This window comes from Hyperolius riggenbachi, chromosome 3 (genome assembly GCF_040937935.1).
Source record: "Hyperolius riggenbachi isolate aHypRig1 chromosome 3, aHypRig1.pri, whole genome shotgun sequence".
Taxonomy (NCBI): Eukaryota; Metazoa; Chordata; class Amphibia; order Anura; family Hyperoliidae; genus Hyperolius; species Hyperolius riggenbachi.
In genome coordinates, this window is record NC_090648.1 from 468,419,577 (window position 1) to 468,442,581 (window position 23,005).

The 23,005-nt window shown below is 45.2% G+C and overlaps 1 protein-coding gene across 1 annotated transcript in view; it reads left to right on the plus strand.

Annotated features, from left to right (window-relative positions):
- The window catches only part of ETNK1 (ethanolamine kinase 1), a 70,934-nt gene extending 49,643 nt beyond the window's left edge, over positions 1–21,291 (plus strand). The window contains exons 5-8 of the mRNA XM_068277985.1: positions 8,494–8,577; positions 8,664–8,824; positions 10,795–10,868; positions 15,418–21,291. Of these exons, the coding sequence (XP_068134086.1) occupies positions 8,494–8,577; positions 8,664–8,824; positions 10,795–10,868; positions 15,418–15,490 (392 nt within the window). The 3' untranslated portion in view covers positions 15,491–21,291. The remainder of the gene's footprint in view (positions 1–8,493; positions 8,578–8,663; positions 8,825–10,794; positions 10,869–15,417) is intronic.
- Positions 21,292–23,005: the final 1,714 nt, after the last annotated feature.

The window sequence follows — 23,005 nt, forward strand, 5'->3', positions numbered from 1 at the left end:
CCTCTGGTGTGCACCAGGCCTTATAGTGCATTTTACCCCGGAAGAAATGTACATTTTATACATGTGCATTTTACATTTTACAATTGCTTGTGGTCCTTGAACTGTTTGAATTTAGCTTTCTTTCATTCAGATAGACCAGACACCACATTGGTTGTACAGTCCCAATGTGGTAATGAGCTAAATTTGAACATTCACTTGACACAACATATACTTCAAGATCCTGCGCTGTCACAATAAGAGCAACTTAATTCGGAGTGCCAGCATAATCAGAAAATCATATAAAGGTGGACTTGGCCTGTAAAACTGGAATTGGGCTGTAATACAGAGTGCACTGAGATTTCTGGGATTCTGTATGGGTTTCTTAATGTCAGCTGTCACGCATCATTTCCTGTCACGCATCATTTCCTGTCACGCTGAGTTCTGTTTATGGTTAAATCTGCAGGAAGTGCTGTAGAGTCTCTGTAGTCGGGATGTAATAGAAGCTGATATTTGTAGCCTTGTATTAAATAAATGTTTCAGAATATATATGGCCACTCCCTGGGTCAGAGCAGAGATTTCCTTGGTTTTAAAGTGGAATTCCATTCTCTTGTCAGCGGTGTGCGCAGCAATGGTTATCTGGTAGTGATTAACGTAATCTTTCTGAAATGCCTTTTATGACTAAAACCACTAAAATCTGCCCACATTGCATGTAAAGCGGGATACGATAAACTACAGTAGTTACAGACCGCCAGGAAGGCTCTGCCGTAACTTCAAGAATATGATCTCTAATTATGTAGTTGGATCATAAAATCTATTCAACGAAACTGGAATTTAGATGTAAAGGAAACCTGTGTTGAAAAAAGAAAGTTAGATACAGTACTTACCTCAGTAGAGGGAAGCCCCTGGTCCATTCTGCGGCTCCTCTGATCCACCCAACTGTTGCTCGCTGGGACCCTCTTCTTCAGAGCCACGCTCCCGTCCATGTACAAGCACGGCTGCATTGTGCAGGCACATGCCACACAGTAGCACAAAGTCGCTCATGCACGGCTTTTTCCTCCGAGCACAAGCAGCGCTGTGCTACTGCGTAGATGCAAGCCATATTTGCGCCTGCGCAGTGTGGTCGCGCTCATACACAGATGGGAGCGTGGTCACAAGAACATATCCGACAAGGATTGACAAATATGTTGATGGACCCAGCGCTGTAACGGTAAAGTCGAGGGGGATTTGAGAAGCATCTGGACTGGAGTTAAGTACAGTTGGTCCTCCGCTTGCCAACCAGTTTCATTCTGGGAGTTTGTTACAGTAGTTGAATTAGTTTGTAAGTTCGCTCGTGTTGTAGATAGTGAAACATGCATAAATGATGTATTTTTAGACACCTCTGGATTTGGACATTCTGTATAGTAAAAATGTGCTTTTAATGTTTTAAACTATTACACCAGCTTATACAATACTGTAACCTGTAGTAATGAAAATATGTATTCGTAATAACAGTACTGTATATTTTATACATGAAGTCAACTCTCTATGTACAAAAAGTTGTAACGTGAGTTGTTTGTAAGTAGAGGACTGCCTGTGTTTATCCTCTCCCAGCTACACTTTAAAGCTAACCTGAAGCGAAAAAAACCAACGTATGATATAATGAATTGTATGTGTATTACGGATAATGAATAGAACGTTAGTAGCAAAGAAAAAGGTCTCGTTTTTATTTTCAGTTATATAGCTTTTTTTTTTAAATCTATATATAACATTGCATCATACTGTCACAGTTGCAATTTATAAACCACACTCTGTCTTTTAAAGAGAACCCGAGGTGGGGTTCTTACATCGCAATCCCCATACAGAGGCTGGGTCTGCCTATAGAGCCCAGCCTCTGTTGCTATTTAGCTTCCCCCAAAGCCCCCCCTGCGCGCTGTGAGATCCCATTAATCACAGCCACGCTGCGCGGCTGTGTTTACCTCACTGTCAGTCTCCGCTTTCCTCCGCCTCCTGAATCGCTCCGGTCCCCGCCCGCGTCCCTTCCCTCCAATCAGCGGGGAGGGAAGGGACGTGGGCGGGGACCGGATCAATTCAGGAGGCGGGGGAGAGCGGAGACTGACATTAGTGAGATAAACACAGCCGGCTGCGACACACGCTGCGTGTCGACAGCGTGGCTGTGATTAATGGGGTCTCACAGCGCGCAGGGGGGCTTTGGAGGAAGCTAAATAGCAACAGAGGCTGGGCTCTATAGGCAGACCCAGCCTCTGTATGGGGATTGAGTTGTAAGAACCCCGCCTCCGATTCTCTTTAAGCTGTAAAACAAAGCAGAAATAATGGCCCTTTGAACCTTCCTGCAAAAAAAAAAAAAAAAAAACCCTTTTCTCAAGCTGTCTCTTGCTGTTTCTTGACTGTTTAAAAGGATCATCAGGGAAATGAAAAAAATGAGCTTCACTTTCCTGGGGCTTCCTCCAGCCCCTGGCAGCCGATATGTCCCGCGCCGCAGCTCCAGAGTCCCGGCATACCCTCCATTTCAGAGCCTCGCCAGGTCGGCATTTACTGCGCGAGCGCTGCTGTCAATCACACTCACATTGTCAGGATTGTTCTGCAGGGGCGTAGAACTACTGCCCCTTCACAGAACACTCCCGGCAACGTGAGGGTGATTGACAGCGGCGCAGGCGAAGTAGATGCTGACCTGATGATTCTTTTAAGTGCTTCAGAAAATAGGACTGTATTCGACCAAGTTGGGTCAAATAGCACAGAGAAGCTCTTTTGCATAGAGAACTGTTCTTTAAAGCGGAACTGTAAAGTGTTTTTAAACACATTGTTTCAGTTACCTGGGGCTTCCCCAAGCCCCCAGCAGCTGTCCTGCCCGAGCCGCCGTTCTCCCGCCGCCAACTACTTTCAGTTTCGCCGCCGGGCCACTGCGCCTGCGCGGCTCTATTGCAGAGGGGAACGCAATGAAAAGATACGCTTGGCAGGGCTGCGCTGACATCGACTTAAAAGTCGACGGCTCGGGCAGGACCAGCGCGGGACAGGACGGCTGCTGGGGGCTTGGGGAAGCCCCAGGTAAGTGAAACAATGTGTTTAAAAACACTTTACAGTTCCGCTTTAACTCTTCCTGTACTGGAAAGCAATGAGACTTTTTTTCTTTGCTACTAATGTTATTTATCTGTACTACACCTACAATTCCATTATCTCAGTTCATTTTCGCTTCAGGTTTGCTTCAACAGATATGATTTCTGGTTAAACTGCAGCTGTTTAGCCTGTGGACGACGACCCACATGCTTATTAAAATCTCTAAACCAAGCTTTGGAAGGGGACTTTTTTTATGTAGATTTACAATAAAGTAAACATGAATACTAGTTGTTTGCGAAGTCAGTGTTGTATAACATTGCACGGTGCACTGCAGCAGAAAGCAAACCGGGATTCCTCCCGAGGGTTCCGCAGCTCTATTATGACTACGATGAACGCTCACAGAAACGGCTCACTTGAATACCGAATTCCACTTTAAAACTTGAGAAATGAGGGGGTGACGGTCAGAACATTTAACCGTGAACGTTTTGTGTGTTGTAAAATGTGAGTGCCAAATTCTCTTCATCTGCCGCAGATTAGGTTTGCCATTGCCCGCTGCCCTGTGGCGGCGTTCTCCATGCTTCTTAAACGCAGTGACTGGCGGTTTGTGGATCACATGTTCACTTGTGCCTGACGCATAGGAGTGAACGCATCCTGGTAACGGCCTCATCACTATCTATTGTTTTAGATCTTTTTCTTTGTTTTTTTTTATTTTCTTTTGTTTGTAACTTTCATCTTTAACTAAACACACAATTTTATTTCTTAAGTTGTTGTTTTTTTTTTTTTTTTTTTTTTTTTTTTTTGCAAGTAATATAAAGCAGTGCAGAGATATAGTGTCTGTAAAAATGACCATTTCCCCACATTGTGTGTAAGATGCATACAAGAAAAGAGTACATGTTATTCTGGGCGGAGCTGTGAATTTTACAGTAAACATATGTATTTGAAAGACACCTGACAGCCAGGCAAGAGTCCCAGAATGCTTCTTGTCCTACAGGTCTGGTGGAGCCTGTCACATGTTCAGATTGCTTCAGTTTTACCTCCACTAAGATCTTGCTCCTCCCCCTGTCCAATCCACATTTCTCATATATGATTTATGACCTGTTGCAGTATTTAATAAAAAGAAGGAATCTTATCATATGATAAATCTGTAATTACTGTTAAAACGCTAGTTCAATCGCATTTTCTCCAGAAGTGCACAACCCTGAGAGAGAAAACCTTTTCCACTCTTGAAAACCAAAACCATAGTTCATTTTCAGTAGATAGGCGTCCAGCTAATCACAGCCTGTAGTGACGTCTGTGATTTGTGGCAAAGGAACTAGTCTATTTTTATGGCTCCAGAAAGCCTTTTTAAATCTGAGCAGGTCCCCAGAGCTGCTTGGATGAACATTTTTTAATATAAACAGTGATGGCGTACCTTACAGAGATCGAGTGTCCAAACTGCAACCCAAACCCACTTAGTTATCGCGGAGTGTCAACACAGCAATTTAACCTGAATACTGATGTATAGGTAGCTGGATGTACCCCCTGTATTATGTAGCCCTCAGTATAGGTTTACAAAGGTACCGCCTAGTATTAGGAAGCTATATGTAGCCCCCCCAATATGGGTAGCCATGGGGGGTCCCCAATATTAGGTAGTTCCCAGCATAGTCAGATGTGCCCCTTTGTAGGTATCCAGAAGCAGCCCGCCCCCCCCCCCCCCCCCCCCCCGTATAAGTATCCAGATTAGTTCCCCAGTATAGGTAGCAAGAGAGGCCCCCAGTATAGGTATCTTCCCCAGTAAAGGTAGAAAGAGGGACTCTCTGTGTACCTAGCCAGAAGTAGCTCTTCAGTATTGGTAGCAAGAGAAGCCCCCGGTATAAGTATCTAGATGTGCTCTTCAGTATAGATGGCAATATTGGCTCCCCAGTATAGGTAGCATCCCCAGTAAAGGTAGAACTGGTGAGCCCTCTGTGTAGGCAGCAAGAGATAGTCAGTAGAAGTATCCAGATGTGCGCTTCCAGTATAGGTAGCCTGAATTGGCTCCCCCAGCATAGATAGCAAGAGGGGCCCATCAATATAGGTAGCCAGATGACCCCCCCCCCCCCATGTAAGTAGACTGAAGTAGCCCCCAGTATAGTTAGCAAGAGAAACAGTCTGTGTAAGTATCCAGATGTGCGCTTCCAGTATAGGTAGCCTGAATTAGCTTCCCCAGTATAGATAGCAAGAGAGGCCCTCCAATGTAGGAAGCCAGAGGACCCCTTTCATGTAAGTAGACTGAAGTAGTCCCCAGGATAGGTAGCAAAAGGGGCCTGCTGCGAACCCCCTTATTGCCGGATCCCCACCAGCTGGAGTAGCAGACTCGTGCTCACAAAGGGGTTGGTCCTACTCCGTCATATACAGCAAATATATAGAGGAAGAACTTGCCGTAACCTAAAACAGATTGTTGCTGTCACCATTATTTAGGTTATGCACTTCTGGAGGTAGTATGATTGAACTGGGTTTATTCACAATAAATAAAGACATGTAATGTGAAATATCCCATGCCTTTTATTAATGATTCATTGGTGTGGTGATCACAGTTTGGATATACAAACACTGACCCCCTATTACCGATATTGTGTTTGGCAGTGACTTGACCAGTTTTGAATCTTAATGTTCCCTCTGCACTGACTGGTCAGAAGTACAGCCTGCTGAGGGGACGTTATTACTGCAAGCAGTTAATAATATGCAAGCAAGCATTTTATATCCCGCAAACAAATCTGTCTGTGCAACTAGTAAGTTTAGCACAGGAAACGTTTTGCAACATGCTATGAATTGGATCCAATATGTACCAGCTGATGAATACGACCTAGCATGGGGAAACCTTAAAGGAGGGGGGGTGTAAAGAGATCCTCACCTCAGTAGTGGGAAGCTTCAGGATGGTCCAGAATTATACCCGGACTCCCTACAGCCCACCAATCTAGCACTGAGTTCCTCTAAACCACTCTGACTACAGCTTGTTGAATTGGTTTCTTCTGTCTCTGCTTCCAGCCATGACTGAGCATGAGCGAGTAAGGTCTACACATGCCCAGTAGAACAAAACGCTTGTGCAAGGAGGGAAGAGGCCGTAAACAAGCAGCTTTGATCTACTGTGCATGTGAGTACCTTTCTTGCTCATGCCCAGTCTAGATGTGCCTGTCAGCACTGCCAAGAGATGGAGAGAGGGACCCTGTGCTGGAATGGTGGGCTCCACGAGGGTCTGGGAAACTTCTAGACCAGGGATCTCCAACTCCAGTCCTCAAGGGCCTCATACGTTTTGGACACAGCTCAAACTAATTGATGGGACAGAATGGGGAAAGGTGTGGCTCATCATGTAGAACGCATTTCTCAGTCCATCCTAAACACTGGCATGGCTATGGCTCTTGAGGACTGGAATTGGACATTCCTGCTTCCAGAGGCTTCCAACTACTTAGGTAAGTATCTAGCGTGCACACCCTCCCCATCACAGGTTTGCTTTGTTTAGGCACAGTTTGACAGATGTAAAACCTTCCCCCTAAAATATAATAATAATAATAATAATGAAGCAGTTGCCCAGAGAAACCAGCTGTTCATTAAAACACAGAATCTGGTTTTCTCTGGACATCTGCTCCAGCTTCTTGGCCTAGTTTGTAGAAGTGTAGTTTCCCCTCTGTCAGATTTACATGGTCTGTAGCAAAGCCCTTCATGCCTCAAGATCTACTGTCTGATAGATCTAAAGGTAGCCCTACATCAAGCGATTTTGCATCAGTCGATCAAACAATCAACTTTATTGGGCAACTACAGTGTGGTTGATCGAAAGTTGAGCACCTAGTGGCCCACACACTATATGCAATATCCTATGCATTTCATCTTCCATAATTGACCAATGTTGTGCCTCTATGCTCTGAATCCAAGTATCGATTCTGCGTCTATCCAACTCCTGTGAAAAGTAGCAGATTCCATTCCAGTCAACCAATATCTTCCATCCTGCTAAATCAACTAAATTGGTTGATTTGACCAAATATAGATCAGTTTTCATCGATCGGTTAAAATGGTGCTTAAAGTGGACCCAAATTAAAAATACAAGATTTCAGAAATATAATCTATTTTCTAAATTATAATAATAAATAGCAGCCTTTTTTCAGCTGCATGATGACAAATACAAAATTATTTTACATTTATTGGAGGAACCCCTCCCTTCCTTTCATATTGCCAGGACAGAAACCAGCCGACTGGTGGAATAGGAGGTGTCTGGCAAAGGAGGAATTGCTAATGGCTGCCCCTAATATAACCCTAGTTATGAAAAGAGAAGGGTGAAAAGCATGCACTGAAATGTTCATAGGCTTGAAGGAGTGTTTATCTTTGTATGTGTCAGAGTGGTGCATCTAAAAAAATTTAATTAAAAAAATGTTTGGTTTGGGTCCACTTTAATCGATTCTCACCTGATCCGATAAAAGGATTATATTGAATTGTCAATCAACCTGCAAAATCGTCTGATGTATGGCCATCTTAACCACTTAAGGACCAGGGTATCTTCTTCTGATCGGTGCTGCGTGGACTCTCCAGCCCGCAGCACCGATCAGGAAATAGCCAGGGCGATCAGACTTTCCCCCCTTTTTTCCCCACTAGGGGGATGTCCTGCTGGGGGGGTCTGATCGCCGCCGGCTACCTGCACTTTCTGGGGGGGGGCTCTTCAAAGCCCCCCTCCGGAGCGCTTTCCGCCCTCCCCGGCTTTCCCTCCCTCTCCCTTACCCTGTGAGTGGCGCAGGACGGAGTTTCGTCCTGCGCCTGATAGGATAGGCTTCTGCCTATCAGATGCCGGCCAATCAGAGGCCGGGGATCGCCGATCTACGTCACGGCGCTGCTGCGCAGCAGCGCCGTGTGATGTAAACAGCAGGGATTTCTTCCCCGGATGTTTACATTATGCGTGCGAGCCGCGATCGGCGGCTCGCACACTGTTCACGGAGACAGTCTCCGTGAACTGGCATGGAAAGGCCGCTCGATCGAGCGGCCGTTTCCATGCTATACCACTAACGACCCACCGACGCCTATCGGCGTTAGGCGGTCGTTAAGTGGTTAACGCTCAATGGTTTTAAGACTAAGATCACGTGCAGGATATTGGGGAAACTCCATGATTCTTTTATTGTAAGTTAACCCTTAAACGGGTGACTGAATTGTAGTGGCTCTTGCACAGGTGTCCATTTCTGTGGCTAATGTAGTGACATCCATGTCATAGGTTATTCTTACCTCTATCCTAGCTATTCATGAGAATCGTTAAATGTGTGCATGTTAAGTTGTGACGTCAACACATTGAACAGGTTTAGCTATAGTAAGAATGCCAAAGCTGTCTTTGGGTTATAGAAGACTTTATAAGGTGATTGTGTAAAATTCACAGTTCTTGTCTCAGAGAGGGTTGCTTATCTGGGTATGTGTGCTGTGACATGAAGCAATGAGTTTCCCCAAGGATAATATTCTGTCTGTCTGTCCTAGATGACGTGCAGTTCATTGACTACGAATATTCCGGATACAATTACCAGGCCTATGATATCGGCAATCATTTCAACGAATTTGCAGGTAGGAAGAGCTGTCCTGTGTGAATCTCTCACATTTTCTGTAAATGGGATACAAGGTTTACAAACCTCTCCTCGTCTCTCCTCCAGGCGTGAACGAGGTGGACTACAACCTGTATCCGGACCGGGCGCTGCAGATGCAATGGTTACGGGCCTATCTGGAGGCCTACAAGGAATACAAAGGCTTTTCAAGCGAAGTTACTGAGAAAGAAGTTGAAATACTTTACGTACAGGTCAACCAGTTTGCTCTGGTGAGTCCACTTAAAACTTAAAAGACCCATCTGTATGGCAAATGTGTATAACGCCACAGCTTCTGAACTAGAAATCAATCATTAACTCTCTGCACTTCAAGACACTGATATCAAACTGGGGTGCTAGTAGCAATAAAAAACAGCTACATTGCAAAATACATTCGGTTGCAGAAATTGAGGATATTGGCTTCCAAAATGGAATGCATGCAACAGCATTCTGCTCTGGACTCTTTTACCAGCATTGAGGTTTCCTCTGTAGAAAGGGTCCCTACTCTGCCTGTACCAGTCAGCAAGCAAATAAACATGTCATGCTCTTAACCACTTGACAACTGAGGCATTTTTCCCCTTGTGGACCAGAGCAATTTTCACCTCTCCGCTCTCCTCCCTTTCTTTTGCCAATAACTTAATCACTACTAATCACAGCGTAATGATCTATATCTTGTTTTTCTTGCCACCATTTAGGCTTTCTTTGGGAGTTATAGTATGCCAAGAATTATTTTATCCTAAATGCATTTTAACATGAATAATAAGAAAAAAAATGATAAAATGCATGATTTTACAGTTTTTGACTATAATAGTGTTAAAATAAAACATTCTACTGTGGATAAAAGCCACACATTGTATCTGCCCTTTTGTCTCGGTTATTGCAACGTTTAAAATATTTCCCTAGTACAATGTATGGCGCCAATATTTCATTAGAAAATAAAGGTGCATTTTTTTCAGTTTTGCGTCCATCACTAATTACAAGCCCATAAATTAAAAATTAATAGTAATCTACTGCCTTGACATAAATTCTTAAAAAGTTCAGTTCCTAAGGTAACTACTTATATTTTTTTTATGTAAATTTTTTTCCCCCTTTTTATAAATAAAAAAAAATGTTTGGGTACTATGGGAGGGTGTGGGAATGAAATAGTTAATTATCAGTCACTGTGGGGATTTTTATTAAATAAAAAGCAATTTTGGTGCAATATACTATTTGGCCACATGATGTCCTCAGTCGTCATTTCCGATTCACGTACGTAACCACGTGAATCGGAAGTAATCCGTGGCTGTGTAACGCAGGAAGATACAATGAATGCCGGCGTCTCGTAGACGCTGGTATTTATTGAATCGGGGACTTAGATTTAGGAATGGGACCTGCGGTCCAATTCATTAACTTCTCCTCTAAGCAGCGGTAACGGCGGTGCGCGCGCGCAGGCGCGAACGGGAGCAAGCGGCGGCTGCATGCCGCTGCAGACTTGTATTCACGGCCCTGGTGCATCCTGTCTTTTTTGCAGGGCCGTGAATATTTTGCACGGCATGCAGCTAGTAGTAGAGATTGACACTGAGGCTCTGTAAGGTTCTACCATTATAGAGAACACATGCATGCACATAAAAAATTCTAGGTTCTCCAGGGAGAGACACACTGTGCTACTTACACCATTTTAAAAAATGGGCTGTGTTGGCATAGGGAACAAGACCCTTCAGCCAGAACATAGTGGCTGCTAAAATATACACAGAAGAAAGGGGAGCTGTGCTCATTTTGCTTGGGGACCAAGATTTTGTATGGAAATTGACCACTCCTCTCAGCACCTGCCACTCCCCTCAGCACCTGCCTTCCCTTTTAAAATCTTGGTACCTAAGCAGGGTGGGCTACTGAACGAGTGTCCATCCTACTGGCCAGTGAGATAAAGTTTAGTAGCAGGTCAGAACATGACTTGTAGTTTGTTGAAGACATTAGACAGCAAAATCATATTTTGATGCGCTATAGGTCACATATTGCCAATCTTGAATGCTAATGCTCATAGTCATCGTACTATGGTATAGGAGAGCAGACTAGCTTGTTTTAAGCTTAGTGTTATCCCCAGCATGGAACCTTTCATTGTCTGTTACCAGTTGCTTTTTCTTGCTCTTGTAGACAAGTGGATTTAGCATACTCTTGTGCATGTTATTGTTGAATTTTTAAGTCTTATTCTACTTCCTCCCTATAGGCATCTCACTTTTTCTGGGGACTCTGGGCCTTAATCCAATCCAAATATTCCAAAATTGACTTCGACTTCTTGGGGTAAGTGCTGTGCCTTGTGATGTTTTGAATTTAAAAAAAAAAAAACCGCTGCATATATGCGTAGTTTCTGGGTACATAAACACCATATAGTGTATGCCGAGTCTTTGGGTACATAATCACTGTATAGTGTATGCTTAGTCTCTGGATACATAATCACTGTATAGTGTATGCCAAGTCTCTGGATAATCACCACATAGTGTATGCCTAGCCTCCGGGTACATAATCACTGTATAGTGTATGCCTAGTCTCTGGATACATAATCACTGTATAGTGTATGCCGAGTCTCTGGGTACAGAATCATTGTATAGTGTATGCCGAGTCTCTGGGTATATAATCACTGTATAGTGTATGCCGAGTCTCTGGATACATAATTACCGCATACTGTATGTCTAGTCCCTGGGTACATAATAACCACTGAAGTGTATGCCTAGTCTCTGGATACATAATCAATGTGTAGTGTATGCCTAGTCTCTGGATACATAATCACTGTATAGTGTATGCCGAGTCTCTGGATACATAATCACTGTATAGTGTATGCCTAGTCTCTGGATACATAATCACTGTATCGTGTATGCCGAGTCTCTGGATACATAATCACTGTATAGTGTATGCCGAGTCTCTGGATACATAATCACTGTATAGTGTATGCCGAGTCTCTGGATACATAATCACCGTATAGTGTATGCCTAGTCTCTGGATACATAATCACTGTATAGTGTATGCCTAGTCTCTGGATACATATTCACCACATAGTGTATGCCTAGTCTCTGGATACATAATCACTGTATAGTGTATGCCTAGTCTCTGGATACATATTCACCACATAGTGTATACCGAGTCTGCCACATAGTTTATGCCTAGTCTCTGGGTACATAATCATTTTATAGTGTATGCTTAGTCTCTGGATACATAATCACCATGTAGTGTATGCCGAGTCTCTGCATACATAAGCTTCAGCCCTGCACATTTGGCTAGTGCATCAATTTCTTAAAATTGAGATCCATTACGTCCTGGAACATCCTGGAAATTCCTGAGAACTGATAGTTCTCTGATTGCACAATAATACATTCCATACTGATGATGACATATTGGACTAATGTTACAATCGCAGCCTATGGCCAAACAGTTTTGCCTCTTCTTGCCTGTGTGGTATGACTCAGTAGGTGGTGGTAAATGTTAGTGCCAGCTTTCACGTGTGTGGTGTAAAATGAGCTTGTGTTCATTTGTATGTTGTAAACTGGGTGCATGTATGAGATGCCTGGAGGTGCTTGCTTGCCTCGTCAGCACGACTATCATTCCCGGATATAGCTAGCCACACCCCTCCACAGTAAATCCTGCCTCTTGCTGACCATGGACCTTCACAATTGGTTAGTGAAGCTGTACATCAGGAATACGCTAACAGCAAGGTTTGTGAGGCTGAAAGGGGCAGGAATAACTGCTGCTGCAAAGGATTGTGGTGCTGCTTGACTGCCAGGGGCTTTGAGGTAAACGGAACAGACCTTTTACTGGGAGAAATAATATTTATTCAGTGGAACCTCGCACCTGAACAACCATCTAGCTAGCAGAGTTGGTGGATCCAGAACATCTGAACATCACTTGGGATCCATCAGTGTGTGAAAAAGCATTTAAAGTGGAATTCTAGGTTTTTTTTTTTTTTTTTTTTTTGTTTTTTTTTTTTTTTAAATAAATCCTGCCCATGTTCGCCAACCCTTGACGACCTTGACATATACTGGTTAGGTAGATGTTAAATTCTGTAATTGTAGGAAGAAGGTACACAGGCTGCCTGGCTCCTTTCCGCACTTCCAGGAGTCTTGCTATCTCCATTGAAGCTTACATTGAATCACAACCTTTCCCATAATGCACTAGGTTGGGTTAAATGCGAGTATTCTCTTACAGCAAGGATTCCAAGCTAGCCCTCTGCAGACTGGAATGGTTTAGCTGATGGCTGCCTCTGGGATTGTCTAAGCAGTTCCAGATTTAACCTTTTCCAATCCTACGCTGGACTATGTTTGATATTTGGCCTTTTCCATCATAGGTCCAATTTTGGGCATAGTCTAATATAGGAAAAATGGCTGCCTTTAGGGTGTGTTGTTGCCGGGTAAAATCAGACACAGCGTCAGCCCTTTAGATCAAAGTGATGTACTAAGTCCAACACTTTGATCACCGACCGCTCCATCTTCAACAACTGTGCCACATAGCTTAGGTGGGCGCATTTGGGCTCACCACTAAGGGTGCTGTGGCCGGATCTAGTCCAGCACAGCTTCAACCTTTGTGGATCAAAGTGTCAGGTTTGGTATGACAGTATCTGACTGAAGCCAATCCTGAATTCATTTCCTACCTTACTTTTTTCTTTTTTTTCCCTCCTAGAAACTGAACAGTCATATCTAGCTTGCTTTGTGAAAACATGTGAGCACACCATAGATCATATGTCCCTTCTCAGCCTGTCACACTGATCTGCCCTTAGCCAATCAGTAAGGAGTAGAAATGTGGGAGGGCAGATAACAAGCTTCCCTCTTCCCCGCAATGTACCAGAATAGAGCCAGGCTGACTGAGATTATTATTATTATTATTATTTATTGTATTTATAAAGCGCCAACATATTACACGGCGCTGGACATTAGTTTAGGTTACAGACAATATTTAGGGGTGACAAACAGCAATATGACAATACAGGAATACAAGAAAACCAGATCGCACAGTATGAGTACACGGTAATGCTTAGTCAGTCTCACTGGAGGGGAGCATGGAGATTAGGCAAGTTAGGTTCACTCAAATGCATAGCATGGGTGCACAGTAATGGAGGTGCATGATCAGGTAGGACACAAAAGGAGGACCCTGCCCAAAGGCTTATAATCTAGAGGAAGAGGTAGGGACACGAGAGGTATGGGACCAGAGTTTAGCTGTGGGTTTAGAGCAATTGTGAGGGGTGGTAAGCCAGATTGAAAAAGTGAGTTTTGAGGGCCTTCTTGAAGGTGTTGAAGGAGGGGGCTGCCCTAATGGGTGGAGGTAGACAGTTCCATAGTGTTGGAGCGGCTCTTGAGAAGTCTTGGAGGTGTGCATGGGACTGGGTGATGCGGGGGACGGTCAGGCGAAGTTCATTGGAGGAGCGGAGTGAGTGGCTTGGTATGTATCTCTGAGTAAGATCAGAAATGTAGGTTGGACAGGTTTTGTGGACTGATTTGTAGGTCAGACACAATATCTTGAATCTGATTCTGGATTGGATAGGAAGCCAGTGGAGGGATTCACGGAGGGGAGCCACCCTGGTGGAGCGATGGGAGGAGTGGATAATTCTGGCTGCCGCATTCATGATGGACTGCGGTGGGGCTATTCGGGTCATAGGGAGACCAGACAGAAGGGCATTGCAGTAGTCGAGGCGGGAAATTATGAGGGCATAGATGAGGAGTTTGGTGGTGGCAGAGGTCAGGAAAGGGCGAATCTTACAGATGTTACGAAGGTGGAAGTTGCAGGACTTTGTGAGGTTTTGGATGTGGGGAGTGAAGGAGAGTGTGGAGTCCAGGGTGACACCCAGACAGCGGGCTTGAGAGGTAGGGTGAATGGTAGTGTGGTTAACAGTGACCTGCACATCTGGGAGGTCCAGGGATGACCGGGGTGGGAAGATCATACATTCAGTTTTGTCTAGATTTAGTTTCAGGAACCTAGGGGACATCCAGGAGGAGATGGCAGATAGGCAGGAGGAGACCTTGTCCATGGTAGTGGTGGATATGTCAGGGGTGTGGAGGTAGATTTGGGTGTCATCTGCATACAGATGATAGTTAAAACCCATGGAGGAGATAACCTTGCCAATGGAGGATGTGTATAGGGAGAACAGTAGTGGGCCAAGAACCGAGCCTTGGAGGACTCCCACTGAGAGGTGGTTGGGGGTGGACGAGGACTCATTGAAGGAGGTCGTGAAGGAGCGATTGGAGAGGTAGGATGAAAGCCAGGTCAGGGCGAGATCATAAATGTCCATGGATTGGAGAGACTGGAGGAGTAGGGGATGATCTACTGTATCAAAAGCTGCTTGAAAGGTCAAGGAGGAGGAGAATGGAGTATTTACCTTCAGCTTTAGCTAAGGCAAGGTCATTGACCACTTTGGTGAGACCCGTTTCGGTTGAGTGGGTAGGCTGAAATCCAGATTGCAGTGGGTCTAGTAGTGAGTTGGCATTGAGGTACTGGGTCAGGCGTTTGTGAACCAGACGCTCAAGGAGTTTTGAGGCGAAGGGGAGGAGGGAGATCAGGCGGTAGTTGGAGGGTAGCGAGGGGTCGAGGGAGGGTTTCTTGAGCAGGGGCAGTACTGTGGCCTGCTTGAAGTCTGAGGGGAAGGTGCCTGTGGATAGGGAGAGGTTAAACAGGGTAGTGAGGACTGGGGCCAGATCCGTGAAGTAGATCAGAAGATAAGATTCATTACAGCAGAAACATTTATGATTATATTGGAATGCTGGCAATGTAGACTGCATGTAGACTACATAATAAACACAGAGCAGTGGGGAAATGGAATTTGGTTTTATGGCTGACAATCCCGCTTTAAGCCTTGTTGTTTCTCCCACAGATATGCCATAGTGCGGCTCAACCAGTACTTCAAGATGAAAGCAGAAGTGACCGCGTTGCCCCTCCCGGAATAGTGACGATGGACAAGTGAACAGAGCAGTCTTCTATAAACTACACACGATTTGGCACTTCAAGGACTCCCCAGGGACATGTCTCTTGCTCGCTGACCTCCTGGGCAGCTCTTCATCCTTATTGCCTTCTTAGACAAAGCCTTTAATATCAAACTAACTTCTAAGACAGAAAGGCTTTTTATTTAATATTTTATGTAAATTATTTATAGTGTTACTTGATTCCAATTTGTTCCTCTGATTCAATCGTGTACTGTTCATCATTAATCACCATTCACTTCTTTTTTTGTTTTTTGTTTAGTTGTGGTTTGCTGACATCAGAGCCCTGGCCCTGATGTCAGCAGAGTTGTCCTCGGTGCACCCTGTGTGGTCCTTCCTCTTCCATTTCACTTACTGGATGATACTGTTTACGAGCGGCCCAGCCCCTACTCACTACATGAAAGTTAATGTGAATCTGCACAGGTGACGCTCGATGGTACATTTTTTTTGTCCTCGGAACTGGAAGTATTTAGTACCTCGTGGTTTCATTGAGCCAGCAATTAAGTATAGTGTTTTATACGTGGCAGGGGCAGCAGTGGAGACGTTTCATAGAACGTGCTCCAGCTGCTGGTTTGCCACTTGTTTCAGACGCACTTTAGAGTGCCCACGTGGACGTGGTCTGTCTGTCTGGGACTAGCACCTTTGTAGGCTGTCTTTTTATGCATTCAAGAGTCTCTATTTTGTGTCTGGTGACTGACACCAGCTTGCTGCCCCCGCACCCTATAGATGGCGATAGTGTGCGGGGCCCGCCAGCCTGTAAGCGACTTAACTTGCCTTGAATTGTATATATGTAATATAGTCGCAGATTCTGTTAACGTCGATTGGTCTGTACTTGGATGTATTTGCAGCGGATTGTATGAGCTTTTTGTATCCCTTGCCTGCAAGAATTAGGTGGCGTTTTATGGTGATTGTTGTCTAAATTTTATCATCTTGGGGAGCAAAAAAAATAAAATGATAGGTGCTGATCCAGCGCACAGACTAGACCAAAAATGTCCATGCTTAATCGCACAAGTTCAGTTAGTGCCCTTAATTCAGGCTGTGTGTAGCTACTGCGTGTGATGTGTATTGTCTGGTAATGGTATGACATAACACTGGAGGGCTGCCCCACCCTACCTTCCCTGCCCCACCCCACTTTACCACCACCACCCCTTTTCCTGCCACTTTTTCTTATTGTTGCATACACTGTGCAATAGAAGAGAAGCACTTAACCCAGCTCCCTGAAGCTGCCCCTCTCTGCAATCAGCACAAATAAAAATTACACACACGCACACCCCACACGCACCCCGCAGAGGCTCAATGAGCTCTTTCAAAACTTTAACATCTCAAAAACTATAAACAATACAATGATTTTTGCAGCACAAATCAACACAAACTCAGCACTATCCAACCATACCAGTTTTATGTCCGTAGGCTGGTTGCACCACAAATGGGCACAAACGTAGCACTAACCAAACATGATAGGATTTTTATTTGTGCTGGTTGTAGGAGGCCTGCTTCACAGGTGATCGAGCATTAAAGAGAACCTGAGGCGGCTTAAAAAAATAGTACCTGCTCCACGCCGCCTCCTGGATCCATCTGCGCCGCTCCACTCTGCTTTCGGTGGCCCCGTTCATCCTCCACAGCCGGTGTAACCACCGATCACCAGTGGAGGAAATCCAAGATAACCGCAACCCGAAAGGACTTCCTGAGTCACGGCTTACATGCCAATTGCAGGAAGCCGGCAGAGATGGGGGGGAAACGGTTTTAGGTACACTGAAGTGTGTTTGCAGCTCTGCAAAGTGCATTATAAGGCATGAAATGTCTGTCATAACTATCCCTGTATTTCCAGCTAGCTTGCGAGACCCCGTAGTACCTCCGCAGCCCGTCTGCCCAAGGTGAATGTTCTCCCTGTTCCGGCTGGTTTAGTCGGTGAGGTTTGGCTTGTGGTAATCGGCTGTCTGACAGCAGCTACCTCCCTACATGTAACGTTTCTAAAGAACTGTTTACTTTTTATGTTATAGGCAACATATGGCCTTTTTTTTTTTTCTTTCGCTAACATTATTGCAATGAAGATGTATATAAGAAATTTTTTTTAGTCCGAAGGGGTGTGTCTTGTACAATAGCGGGCCTTTTACGCTCTTCATGTAAAGAGGTCCTGTATAAACTCCTCTTCTGGTACATGTAGCATATTGTACATTCACAGCCACTGTAAATGACCCTTTGTAAATTTGGAATGAGTTGTGCACCGTCATGTCGAAGTCTGCTTTATAAGCTGCTTGTGGGGATGCCAAATTCTACCTGGTTCTCTCCATACCGAGATGTGTTTCTGCAACCTGTTTAGATAAAACCTTCAGCTTTGTGCAGAACTGAGGATTCCGCTGTAGCCCCGACACACACATTGCAGGGACACCCTTAAAGTGACCCATAGACTGGGCCACATGGATAAAATATACATACCTGGGGCTGGAGGAAGCCCCCTCCGGCCTGATCGCTCCCTCGCCATCCTCTCATGACTTGCTGTTCTTCCGCAATTGGCCCCTGAAAGTCCTCCGGTCCAGGACCAACTGCGCATGCCAGGCCACGTGCGTGCTCCCGTTACATTCATGACGCCGGGAGCGCTCTGTCCCTGCGCAGTGCAAGACGGGAGTGTGCCTGGTTGGACTGCGCTTGCGCTGACTGGCCTCAACTGACAGATATTCTGGAGCCAGTAGCGGGCAAACGGGCAGTCAGAAGAGGACGGTGGCAGATCGATCAGTCCGGAGGGGGCTTCCTCGATCCCCCAGGTATGTATATTTTATCCATATGGCCCCGTCTCTGGTACACTTTAAGGTACTCATACACTCATCGATTTCTGCCATCGATATACGGTTGATTTGACCGCTCTGATCAAATCGACTAGAAATTGTTGCAGCATGATCGACCAATCGATTTCTGGCCGAATTCGATCAATTTACTCACTCGGTCCAGATGGAAAAATCTAAGTCGATCAGCTGCTGGCGGCAGATGGATGGCCTATAGCGCTACATTGGATCAAATAGTGCAACACTGCATTTCGATGGATTTTCAATAGATTTCATGATGAAATCTATGGGAAATCTGTTCCTAGTGTGTGGCACGCATCAGAAATAGATTCCTGTCAGATTTGACCTGACAGGAATCTATCTTATAGTTGAATCTGCAGGAGATCTACAAGTGTTTGGGTACCTTTTACTTGCAGGTATGTGGCACCTTTTCTTGTGCCGGTTACTATTAAATATAGATAAGGAAACTTGACTCGTGTAAATTCAGGTTCAACAGGATCTGTAATTTGTGGGGCTGAACTAGAACTTCGCAGGGTCTTATCAGATTCAGGAGCAGGTGATTCAAGACACGAGAAACCAAAATCCACTGTTATAGCAAGACTAACCAACATTCTTGGTATCTTTCCAAGTGACCACCCATACTTGGGTGCCATTATCCATATGATGAACACTTACACCCCCTATAAAGTTTGGCCAGCGACAGGGAGGCTTCAACGCTTGCTGAATTGCGGTGATGACACTGCCCGCTTGGCTCCTCTTAAATATTTTCAGCCCCCTGCATGATTGGCTGGTTTGAAAATCCCACCAAGCAGGGGGCCAATCAGGACTCCAGCTGTTGACCTCTCCCCAGATACTGGTGGAGAGCTGCGACCTGCAAGACAAGAACACCTGCAAGGTAATTGAACACCCCCCTAGGGGTCGGCATTCCCATGAAGACCTTCCTTTATGGTCTTGGCCTTTTTCAGATCTCTCTTACAGCCTGATGGCTGTGCCCCCTGGTGCCCATGTATTGTAATCTAATCTGCTCCAGCATCAGTGGTTCCGTTCTCGTCTGCTGCTTTCCCCCAAGCACTGCCGCCACCCGTCACTGGTGGTGTGTATAACACGTGGCACATGTGGCGTCACACACCCTTGCCTGGCGGCGCTCAGGGGGATCGGCAGGCGAGACCAAGAGTCACTGCAGCTGGAGCAGGTGAGATTACAATGCACGGGCACCAGTGGGGGCACATTTACATTTTGGGAGACAGTGGTTGGGGGTCTGTTGCATTCATCAGGCCTTATGATTTTGCATGCTGTTACCATCTGGCACCTGATTGACCACATCAGTCCAAGGTGTTCCAGCTTGCTCGATCGATATGTTCGGTGATTGGGTATGCTTGTTGTGGCACACCTTTTCATTCAATAAAATGTATTGAATTGGTCATTCAGGCGGCAACATCGCTAGATGCATGGCCAGCTTTAGTCTGCTGCTCCAGAATCCGACGAGCCCTTCCAAGTTTCTACGTCCCCTGACAATTATAGTCCCTGTGGAACGTAAAGAGGACCTGAATCGACTTTTTGCAGAATATTAAAAAAAAAATTCATGATATCCACTTTTATGTTAATTATCCAGGTTTCAGCATCAGAAACTTTTCTTATAATTTATATATTACTGTATATTGATGTTGAGCCTAGGCTATGATGTCACACTGCCTTCTGCACAATGGGAGATCAAGTGATGTTTCTGTTCACTACATAAATGGGGTGGTAGGAACATCCCACAGTGGTTCATCTTGCCAGCAGTAAAGATGTCTGCATCACTGAGTTATTTAAGAAAGGAAATCAGGGGGAGGTTAGATTTTACAGTGCCTATACATTGAATAAATCATTTATAAATATTGTAAACAAGTAAGCTTTGTTTTTTTTTTTTTAGTAAAGTTAATCTTTAAATTTACATATTTGGTTGAGTTTTGTTCATAATACTGAGATAGGACATTCCAGTTCTCTTAACAAAATATTTTATAGATCGTGACCAACCTATCTCTACAATTTACTATGACATCATCAGTCTGCTTACGTTGAACACCTGGCACCCATTAAAATACAGAACGTCCTGTACAAGTGAGTACATTACCAAAGATGAAATTCTAACTGTTGGGAATGCCTGCAGTCTGATCTCAGATGTCTCATCTACTCCTGGGAAAAGCAATGAGCCAATGGTAAGAGGAAAGTACCTGCAGATTGAAAACTACCCATGGTGCCAAGGAAGAGAAGCTTTAGGGGTTATGGCCCACTAGAGCACTTTTAGCCATGCTTTTATGCTAAAAGCGATAAGCTAATGAAAGTCGATGAAGGTGAGCCCACAGGAGCCAAGCGTGGGTCCTGCAGCATTTTTGGGAGCGATTGCGCACCAGTACAAAAAATGCAGGTGCTGCAAATTTGCTTTTGCAATAGATGTGCGAAAGCAATTATGCAGCGATTTCACTATCATAAGAAATAATGCTGATCCTGATCGCTCTGCAACAGCAAGCACTAAAATTTTTTATATCAAAATGCCAGAAATCTATTAAAATGGTAGCAAAATCCTGAGCGATTTCGATTTGCAAACGCAAGTGGGTGCCTGGCCTTTCATGCATTTGCTTGCTGCAGAAGAGCAGAGGGAATATTATTAAGCATTAATATATGAAATCGGCCTATGTAGCCATCTGAGTTCTGCCATGTTAATACAAAGCTGAAGGTTTTCCTGTGAAGGTCAGATTATGTTGTCAGTACATATCGGGAGCCTCGTCTTAACCAAAAGTCTCACAAAAATCGCTTCATGGGTGAAAGCACTTTACTTATTGTTCTTATTTTTGGCAATAAGTGACAGAAGTTCCCAAGGTGCGGCCAGCATTCTATCTGCTGGGGGACGCATGGTGGGAGGAGGGAACTGAGAACAGAACTGTGAAACCTGTTTGCGCTTGTACATTACTCTGACTGATCTAAAATAAAGAGACAACCTTATCTCCATTCGAGTCTTGTGTGTGTTTGTGTCTCCGTGATATTGTTTTCCTGTACAATGGTGGGGTCTGAGCTGGAAGGATGTACCACGGTTGCCATATCTTTAACCTTCCTGGTGGTAACCCCGAGGTAAGCCATGCAGGAGGATTTCTCAGGCCCTGCTGGGCCGATCTGCATAATTTATTTTTTTTCAGGCAGCGCTGAGGGGTGGATCGGGACTCCTGATGTCACGATGTCGATGACATCGGTGACGTCATCCCACCCATCGCCATGGCGACGGGGGAAGCCCTCCAGGAAATCCCGTTCTTTGAACAGGATTTCCTGATTGCAGATTGCCGGAGGCGATCGAAGTGGGTGGGGGGATGCCGTTGCACAGCGGCTATCATGTAGCAAGCCCTGGGCTCGCTACATGATTTTAAAGAAAAAACTGCTGCGCTGCCCCCTGGCTGTTTTTAATAGACCGGGAGGGTTAAGGTGATTCTGTAACAAAAAAAAAAGTTCCCTTGGGGGGTACTCACCTCGGGAGGGGGAAGCCTCAGGATCCTAATGAGGCTTCCCCCTACCCTGTAGCTGCAGGCAATTCAGCGCTGGCTCCCCCAAAGCGACCCGCAATCCTGGCTCGACAAGCGCTGATTTACCTTCCCTGGCTCCAGCAGGGGCGCTGTTGCGGCTCTCCGCACGGAGATAGGCGGAAATGGCTGATCTCCGTCGGGGCTGCTCTACTACGCAGGCTCAGGAGACTTGCGCCTGCGCAGTAGAGCGAACCGACAGTGATCGGTTATTTCCGCCTATCTCCGAATGAAGAGACGATACTGCGCCTATGCTGGAGCTAGAAAGGTAAATATTTACATCTCCGCCGTTCAAAGGGGCACAACAAGACCACTGTGGGACACAGGAGGACGGAGGAAGCCTTGATAGGATCCGGAGGCTTCCCCCACCGGAAGTGAGTACCCCCCAGGGGAACTTTATCTTGTTACAGGTTTTCTTTAAAATGGAACCCAAGGTGAGAGACCTATGGAGGCTGCCCTTTTTCTTTCCCTTTAAACCTTCTTTCCTTTAGATGGAAAAATGTTTCAAGGGGTCTAACACTTGGAGGGGGGCAAGGCGGAGTGGGATACACGCCAAAAGTCCGGGGGAAAATTTCGGATTTGATGTTGAGCAGGGTTATAATCCCTAAGGGCAGAAATCACATTACATTCCTAAATTGGAGGCATAAAGTGCTTGAAAACATCTTGGGTGTGTATACATGGATTAGGTAGTGTAAGTAGTGTATTGCTTCACACTGACAGACCAAACTCACTGTTTAACGCACCGCAAACAGCTGTTTGTGTAGTGATGGCTGTGCTGGTGCGCACGTTGACGAGAGTGCAGGCGATGGCGGTTTTCAAGCCCCAATGGTCGGGCTGAGGTAGCTCAATGACAGAACAGTGTGCAGTCACACAGACGCAGTTTAAAGATATGCACTAGTCTAATACAGTGTGCAATCACACAGATGCAGTGGAAATATATGCACTGCTCTAATGCAGTGTGCAATCACACAGATGCAGTGGAAAGATATGCACTGCTCTAATACAGTGTGCTGTCACACAGATGCAGTGGAAAGATATGCACTGCTCTAATACAGTGTGCAGTCACACGGAAGCAGTGGAAAGACATGCACTAGTCTAATGCAGTGTGCAGTCACACAGATGCAGTTGTCAGAATTCTAGCGGTTTTATTTATG